The sequence below is a fragment of the Salmo salar genome, chromosome 06 (assembly GCF_965601325.2).
Source record: "Salmo salar chromosome 06, fSalSal1, whole genome shotgun sequence".
Classification (NCBI taxonomy): Eukaryota; Metazoa; Chordata; class Actinopteri; order Salmoniformes; family Salmonidae; genus Salmo; species Salmo salar.
The window spans coordinates 17174152-17183722 of NC_138296.1; the positions used below are offsets into that span (position 1 = coordinate 17174152).

The 9571-nt window shown below is 43.7% G+C and overlaps 1 protein-coding gene across 1 annotated transcript; it reads right to left on the reverse strand.

The window, feature by feature from the left end:
- Positions 1 to 2519: 2519 nt before the first annotated feature.
- LOC106591286 (metalloproteinase inhibitor 2) lies at positions 2520 to 5733 on the reverse strand. The gene is made up of 4 exons (XM_082976140.1): positions 5638 to 5733; positions 4778 to 4871; positions 4258 to 4382; positions 2520 to 2917 (listed from the first exon to the last, which is right to left on the reverse strand). Exons 1-4 carry the CDS (start codon positions 5731 to 5733, stop codon positions 2756 to 2758), a joined length of 477 nt encoding a protein of 158 aa, XP_082832266.1. The 3' UTR covers positions 2520 to 2755.
- Between the last annotated feature and the right edge of the window lie 3838 nt (positions 5734 to 9571).

Below are 9571 nucleotides of genomic sequence, written 5' to 3' on the forward strand. Positions count from 1 at the left end.
AACTCAACACACCTGCCTTCAATTGGAAGTCCCAATCACCAACACAAACATTCACACACACAAAACTGCCACGTCCTGACCCCAAAACTAATACAATAGCTCCATCTGCTGGTCAGGACGTGACAAAAGTGCAAATCAATCCCAGAACAACAGCAAAGGACCTTGTGAAGATGCTGGAGGAAACAGGTACAAACGTATCTATATCCACAGTAAAACAAGTCCTATATCGACATAACCTGAAAGGGCGCTCAGCAAGGAAGAAGCCACTGCTCCAAAACCGACATAAAAAAAGCCAGACTACGGTTTGCAACTGCACATGGGGACAAAGATTGTACTTTTTGGAGAAATGTCCTCTGGTCTGATGAAACAAAAATATAACTGTTTGGCCATAATGACTATCGTTATATTTGGAGGAAAAAGGGGGACGCTTGCAAGCCGAAGAACACCATCCCAACTGTGAAGCAAGGGGCTGGCGGCATCATGTTGTGGATGTGTTTTGCTGCAGGAGGGACTGGTGCACTTCACAAAATAGATGGCATGATGAGGATGGAAATTATGTGGATATATTGAAGCAACATCAAGACATCAGTCAGGAAGTTAAAGCTTGGTTGCAAATGGGTCTTCCAAATGAGCAATGACACCAAGTTAAGGACAACAAAGTCAAGGTATTGGAGTGGCCATCACAAAGCCCAGACCTCAATCCTATAGAAAAGTTGTGGACATAACTGAATGAGCATGTGCGAGCAAGGAGACCTACAAACCTGACTCAGTTACACCAGCTCTGTCAGGAGGAATGGGCCAAAATTGAACCAACTTCTTGTGGGAAGCTTGTGGAGGGCTCCCAAAACATTTGACCCAAGTTAAAGGCTATGCTACCAAATACTAATTGAGTGGATGTAAACTTCTGAACCACTGGGAATGTGATGAAAAAAATAAAAGCTGAAATAAATCTTTCTACTATTATTCGGACATTTCACATTCTTAAAATAAAGTGGTGATCCTAACTGACCTAAGACAGGGAATTTTTACTAGAATTAAACGTCAGGAATTGTGAAAAACTGAGTTTTAATGTATTTAGCTAAGGTGTATGTAAACATCCAACTTCAACTGTACAAGATCAGAGTACTGTCTATTGCCACGTTCACATGCTAGTCGGAATTAGGAGACTTCTGACTTGATAACTGGTTGAACGCAGCACATGTACAGTGCATTCGGAAAGTATTAAGACTTTTTCGACATTTTGTTACATCCTTACTCTAAAATGTATTAAATTGTTTTCTTTCCTCAATCTGCAGATCCTCAAGCTTTGTCAGGTTGGATGGGGAGCGTCGCTGCACAGCTCTTTTCAGGTCTCTCCAGAGATGTTAGATCGGGTTCAAGTCCGGGCTCTGACTGGGCCACTCAAGGACATTGAGACTTGTCCCGAAGTGCTGCGTTGTCTTGGCTGTGTGCTTAGGGTTGTTGTCCTGTTTGAAGGTGAACCTTCGTCCCAGTCTGAGGTCCTGAGGTTTCCATCAAGGATCTCTCTGTACTTTGCTCAGTTCATCTTTCCCTCGATTCCGACTAGTCTCCCATTTCCTGCTGCTGAAAAACATCCCCACAGCATGCTACACTGTAGGTATGGTGCCAGGTTTCCTCCAGATGTGACACTTGGCATTTAGGCCAAAGAGTAAATATTAGTTTCATGTGCCTTTAGGCAAAACTAGGCCACTCTACCATAAAGGACTGATTGGAGTGCTGCAGAGATGGTTGTCATTCTCCACAGAGGAACTCTGGCACTCAGTGAACATCGGATTCTTCGTCACCTCCCTGACCAAGGCCCTTCTCCCCCAATTGCACAGTTTGGCTGGGCAGCCAGTTCTATGAAGAATCTTGGTTCCAGACCTCTTCCAGTGAGGGAGGTTTTGTTCTTGGGGACCATCGATGCTGCAGACATTTAACAGTCCCCACATCTGTGCCTCGATAATCCTTTGAGCCTATGGACAATTCCGACCTCATGGCTTGTTTTTTTAGCGCCGTCAACTGTGGGACCTTAGACGTGTGCCTGTCCATGCAATTGAATTTAGCACAGGTTGACTCCAATCAAGTTGTAGAAACAGCGATGATTCGAGACAGGATGCACCCGAGCGCAATTTTGATTCTCATAGAGAAAGGTCTGAATACCCAAGGGATTTTACTTAAAGTGGCAAATAAAATCTAAACCTTTTTTCACTTTGCCATATCAAAGCTTGTATTTAATCCATTTCTGAATAAGGCTGTAACTTAACATGTGGCAAAAGGGGTCGGAATACTTTCCCAAATGCACTGTATTACCAGTTAGCAAGTCGGAAATTTCAGTTTTTGCTAGTTGTGACTAGCACAGCTCATCCCAAGGAAGCAACAATGAGTTTAATTTGTTCAATGACAAAGCTTAAGCCCTGGTTTAGACAAACTATTCCAGGACCATGTTCAATAATGCCTTTGGTTCCAGTTTAAAAACAAGCAAATTAATGGCACAGGAAATTAGTACTTAAGCACTATATTTGTAGTTCATTTTTATTGTACTTTTACAACAAGTGACATTTTCATAATATTGTTGCTCTCTATCACATTGACCATTTCCTGCAACCTGTCCTCAGTGACATCACAACTTCACAAGTCAATATGGGTCCTCTAATTAATTGTTGTAAACTACCTCCTAGATTCATTTAGGTTTGTAGCTTTTTTTCATTGAGTAGATGGCTTGTAGAGTTTAGGGGTCATCAATATCCAGAAACTACTTCTTGGGCGGTGCCATCCCCTTGTACCAGGCACAGGACCCATCACCCCCCTTGATACAGGCAATGTTGTTGTCCCAGGGTCCACTTTGGCCAATCTCCATCCACAGGCACTCATCTGGGGCGCTGATCGGACAGGGAAGGGAATTGCAGCGGATGATCTGTAGATCGGAGTAGGGAGAGAGAAAGACCAAGATCACTACATTACATTACATTACATTTAAGTCATTTAGCAGACGCTCTTATCCAGAGCGACTTACAAAATGGTGCATTCACCTTATGATATCCAGTGGAACAGCCACTTTACAATAGTGCATCTAAATCTTTTAAGGGGGGGGGGGGGTTAGAAGGATTACTTTATCCTATCCTAGGTATTCCTTAAAGAGGTGGGGTTTCAGGTGTCTCCGGAAGGTGGTGATTGACTCCGCTGTCCTGGCGTCGTGAGGGAGCTTGTTCCACCATTGGGGTGCCAGAGCAGCGAACAGTTTTGACTGGGCTGAGCGGGAACTGTGCTTCCTCAGAGATAGGGGGGCCAGCAGGCCAGTGGTGGATGAACGCAGTGCCCTTGTTTGGGTGTAGGGCCTGATCAGAGCCTGAAGGTATGGAGGTGCCGTTCCCTTCACAGCTCCGTAGGCAATCACCATGGTCTTGTAGCGGATGCGAGCTTCAACTGGAAGCCAGTGGAGAGAGCGGAGGAGCGGGGTGACGTGAGAGAACTTGGGAAGGTTGAACACCAGACGGGCTGCGGCGTTCTGGATGAGTTGTAGGGGTTTAATGGCACAGGCAGGGAGCCCAGCCAACAGCGAGTTGCAGTAATCCAGACGGGAGATGACAAGTGCCTGGATTAGGACCTGCGCCGCTTCCTGTGTGAGGCAGGGTCGTACTCTGCGAATGTTGTAGAGCATGAACCTACAGGATCGGGTCACCGCCTTGATGTTAGTGGAGAACGACAGGGTGTTGTCCAGGATCACGCCAAGGTTCTTAGCACTCTGGGAGGAGGACACAAGGGAGTTGTCAACCGTGATGGCGAGATCATGGAACGGGCAGTCCTTCCCCGGGAGGAAGAGCAGCTCTGTCTTGCCGAGGTTCAGCTTGAGCTGGTGATCCGTCATCCACACTGATATGTCTGACAGACATGCAGAGATGCGATTCGCCGCCTGGTTATCAGAAGGGGGAAAGGAGAAGATTAATTGTGTGTCGTCTGCATAGCAATGATAGGAGAGACCATGTGAGGATATGACAGAGCCAAGTGACTTGGTGTATAGCGAGAATAGGAGAGGGCCTAGAACAGAGCCCTGGGGGACACCAGTGGTGAGAGCGCATGGTGCGGTTCTCGCCACGCCACCTGGTAGGAGCGACCTGTCAGGTAGGACGCAATCCAAGCGTGGGCCGCGCCTACGCACTACACAAATACTGTAGCTCTTGCATTTGCTAATGGTGACCTGAGTGCTAAGCGTGCCGTGTAAATACACAACACAGATGTATAGTAATATTAACACACCTTGCAATCGCAGCCGCTTTGGTAGCGCAGAGTCAAGCTCCTCATTTGTGTGTCACTCAAAGCCTCCCAGGACTGAATGAAGTCACACATTATTACATGCACTGTTCCATCAGTATTCAGCCTGCCTGCAGACAAAGGAGATTGTGAGTCATCAATATGCTGTAGGGAAAAGGTGGTGTAGGGTATAGCTGGCCTCAGACAATGTTCTTGGATTGTTTTTCCCCCACATATGGTTAGGATTGTGGGAGATGAGCCTAGATCTGTCCCTGGAGGAAACTGCAACGGGAAATATACAGATGCAGCCCGGAAATCATAAAAAAAATTAGTTAAACATTAAAAACGTAATTTCATTAGCATGTATAATGATTTAGAGTTTGTAAGCTAATATAAAGTGTATAGAGAATGTTCTCTAAAGCACTTGTTTTCTTATACAAGATGAAGTCAATGGCAGGCCATGAGGCTGTAAGCATTTCTAACCAGTGCTGGCAATGGAACTTAGGTAACCTAGTGAGGACCGCACCTGTGAAGAGATACTCCTTGTTGGTTTCCAGAAACGCGTGACACGGGCCTCCAGTGAAGATGACATGGATATCCTGGTTAGGACCTTTGAACATCTAGCCAATCACGAGGAGAGAAAGGATACATCAAACATCTACAGTTTGATGTTTATATGGCATGTACAGACAGCTTAACCTCACTGGTCTCTTTTACAGAGGATCCCTGAAATACACATCTAAATACAAGCAGAAGAGAAACAGTCAAACATAAATCAGTAATAAGGTCCTCAACACTTTGAAATGCCCTGTTCCACAAAAACAATGAACAAAAGGTATTTACCTAACGGAGTAAAGACTGAAGGACTTCTCCAAAGTTATTCATCCCTTAGACCGGGTGTGGTAACTTATGTCAAAAGGTTAGTAATGCTGTTTGTTACAGTGAGGTTTTGTAAAAGGGATTAATAAATGAAAGTACTGCAATGTGTCAACCTATGTGACATCAAACAGGGCCAACCAACTTCCTAGTTGAGAATGTAGTGTGGAGTACTAGACCTGTCGCCCATAATAAAGAGCAGTGCACTATGATAAACTGCATCTAACTGATTTAATGAAGTGGCATCTGAGTTCATAGAGATGTCAACATTGTCTAGGACTGGTAGGAACATTCACTGAAACATGTCTTTGCCACTGAGCAAGAGGCATGACCCGTTTTTATAAATAATCCTCTTTTTCTTTTTAAATGGTAGAAGCTCCAGTTACACTGCTTGTACCTATCTAGATCTTCAGGGTTGGGTCCAAATTGGGACCAGCTGTCAGACTGGGGTTAGGTGGGCTTCAATGTTTCAGTGCAGGAAGAATCACTTAATATAAAGGCTGATCATACCTTGATCTGTTGGACATCATAGTGGGTGTTACCAGACGCAGCTTTCACACCAACCACCTTGGCCCTGATCACAATAAAATAAACAGAGGGAGACATGGTTTAACTACTGAAATAATCAGTTTCTGCTGCACCAGTCAAACATCAGTTTCAGGGTGTTAAGGGATCTGAGAGAACATTGAATCCATTACAGACCCAAGATGTCACAGGCTTTAGCACCATCCTCTACCAACAAAGCCACCATGCCAAACAATTTACTCTCATGTCAAGTGTTACACATTGTGTCCCTCAATCATTTTAGAGAATATACCACAAAATAAAGTCGCTTCACTTTTCCATAAACTAAACAGGAAATGTCCTCAGGGAAGCATGTTGCATGTCATCACTCCTCTTCACTAACAAACAGTAATTGAGTAAAGGTAAGATTCTTTGAAAGGTCAAGTAGCTGCTCATGATGTAGTGCTGTCCAAGACCCTCAACCATCCTGTTTTACCATACTGCATCCATGGTTGAAGTAGAATGAAAAGGTGCCAAGACACTAAATTCACAATGACTAACCTATTCTATACGAGGTGCCTATACACACAGTTGATAGTGTGGTGTTAACAGCAATTTATCAAAATAGAACTACCTTCTCATTTAACAGAATGAACAACCATTAACCAACCTATCTGCGAGATTAACAGAGACAAACCCTGAATGAGTGAGTAAGGTTTACAGAACAGTGACCTAATAGCTGAGACATGTAGCCTAGTCCATTCTGCCATGTACGCCTAATTTATTCTGATGAGTTCTAAGTAAAATGTCAAGTATGTGAAGCTTTGAATAATGTCATGTTGAACATTTCATTTGACAAGTCAGTCATCTTTAGGCCTAGAGCAAGGATGGGAAACTCCAGTCCTCAGGGATAAGAGAGTTTCTATTGACCTGTTCACCAGATGTGCTACCTGTCCCAGACCTGCTGTTTTCAACTCTCTAGACAGCAGGAGCGGTAGAGATACTCTGAATGATCGGCTATGAAAAAGACAACTGACACTTACTCTTGAGTTTCTGACTTGTTGCACCCTCGACAACTGATTATTATTATTAGACCATGCTGGTCATTTATGAACATCTTGGCCATGTGCTGTTATAATCTCCACCAGGCACAGCCAGAAGAGGACTGGCCACCCCTCATAGCCTGGTTCCTCTCTAGGTTTCTTCCTAGGTTTTGGTCTTTCTAGGGAGTTTTTCCTAGCCACCGTGCTTCTACACCTGCATTGCTTGCTGTTTGGGGTTTTAGGCTGGGTTTCTGTACAGCACTTTGAGATATCAGCTGATGTAAGAAGGGCTATACAAATAAATTTGATATCGTAAAAAAATTCAGGTAGGTCCCTCACTGTTTCACTTGGTTCTTAAGTGGCAAACGTTTCCGTAATGAATACACCCCAGGTGTAGCCCATATTGTTGCCGACTTTATGTAAATACTTACGAGAACATGTAAATAGACCTAATGAGTGTGTCCTGAAAATAATTACGACAGAGAATTCCTAACATTTTTGCATGATACGGTGTAGTAGGCAGCCTGCCAACATGTGAAGAGAAACTACAGAAGTCAGAAATGTCTAAAATGACTTACCGACGTCTGCTTTGCAAAAAGCCTGCTGAGGATGTACAATCATGCAAGTGCAAGCTTCTGCGACTTCATCGACCTGCCAGAGGAACAGAACGACCAGAGTAATGAAACAACTACTTACTGACCAAGTCATTTTAGAAACAAATGATCTTACTGTCGACTCTATAGGACAAAATCATATTGTGTTAAAGGACAACGTTTACCCTACGACAGTTTATTACTGCGCGAAAACCAAAGGCTTCTACTATTACATGGAATCAGCCGGCTTTTATTGCAGGCTGTGAGCTCCTCCCCGCAGTTACAACCAAGCCAGTGGTAGGCTGATCACTCTATTAAACCTGAACCACAATCCCCTGTTTATTGGACAACCACAGAGCAGGCTCAATTTGCGGCCATAAATGTCATATATTGTCCACATTTCACTTAAACGATCGGGATCAACCAGCAATATTAGTTTTAGGCTCCACCTACTGGAATTCCTTATAGCTTTGATGTTTTCATTTATTTATTTTTATCCCCCTGGGCAAGTTTAAAGCAGGCTCAACTTGTCCAACTGGTCAGTTCACTTGACCCAGGCAATGGGGTAACCCTTATATCTCTGTCCAACTGACCAGTCCACTTGACCCAGGCAATGGGGTAACCCTTATATCTCTGTCCAACTGGCCAGTCCACTTAACCCAGGCAATGGGGTAACCCTTATATCTCTGCCCAACTGGCCAGTCCACTTGACCCAGGCAATGGGGTAACCCTTGTATCTCTGCTACAGCTTGTTTACGGAATTTCACCTGGTTAGCATCAGGAGAGAAAAAAAATGCCACACCACCAATCAGATTCACAGAAATCACAGGTCGGGCAGGTCGGGCATGGGACAGGAAAAGAACTTACTCCCATCAGACACAGGCAAGAACTCTTTACAGCAATGTTGTAGCAGCCTACACCTAAACGTTAGTGATCTGACCTGCTGTATCAGACTGATCAACTGTAGGCCTCTATACGCCTTGTCCAGTCTGGTCAGGGGAAACAAAGTGGTGGTAACAGTCTAGCCTATGACATATGCCTTCTTTAATCCAACAATCAATTCAACAAATAGTGATGACATAGGCTAGACTGTGTTAATGCACCTGTACTTGTAATTACAGATGAACAGTATATGGGTCATTCTACAGAAGTAGTGCAAATTGTGGGATAAAAAAAATATGTAATTTGTATCCTATTTTTACCCCAAACTTGAATTCCTTACCACCCCAGACAATGTGTCACTACCAAAACATAGTGAAAAAGTTTTCAAGAATGGTGAAAATTCACTTTGTCTGAGGATGACAGAATGAGTGTAGGGGTCTATGACCCTACTATGATATACCATCTGACTCCATTATCATGAGAACACTATGGGCCCATAATCATAACCAGTGGGAATTGCCAAGGTTGCAAGCCTTGTGTCACCACTCTGAATACTATAAGATGTACGTGTGTAGGTTTACCATTATGCAATCATTAAGAGGCTAAGGAACAAGGAGCTAATGTCCTAGCATTCAATTATTGAGTTAACCTTAGCTCAGAGATGCACAGTGAAATCTTGAAACAATCCAAACATGACAGTGGAATTCACACAGTAACATTTATTTAGTTGCTTCACGTTTCATCAGTCTTCACACTTCTCCTGGGGACAGTGACTACATGTACATTGAAGTATTATTTGCAGTTGTCACTATGACACAGGACACACCCTGAAAACAATGAATGGTCAGAAACAGTTAGAGACCTCATGAATGATCTGAACCAGTATCTGTGGGTTAGAGACCTCATGAATGATCTGAACCAGTATCTGTGGGTTAGAGACCTCATGAATGATCTGAACCAGTATCTGTGTGTTAGAGACCTCATGAATGATCTGAACCAGTATCTGTGTGTTAGAGACCTCATGAATGATCTGAACCAGTATCTGTGTGTTAGAGACCTCATGAATGATCTGAACCAGTATCTGTTTGTTAGAGACCTCATGAATGATCTGAACCAGTATCTGTGGGTTAGAGACCTCATGAATGGTCTGAACCAGTATCTGTGTGTTAGAGACCTCATGAATGATCTGAACCAGTATCTGTGGGTTAGAGACCTCATGAATGATCTGAACCAGTATCTGTGGGTTAGAGACCTCATGAATGATCTGAACCAGTATCTGTGGGTTAGAGACCTCATGAATGATCTGAACCAGTATCTGTGGGTTAGAGACCTCATGAATGATCTGAACCAGTATCTGTGGGTTAGAGACCTCATGAATGATCTGAACCAGTATCTGTGTGTTAGAGACCTTAACGGTCTTGT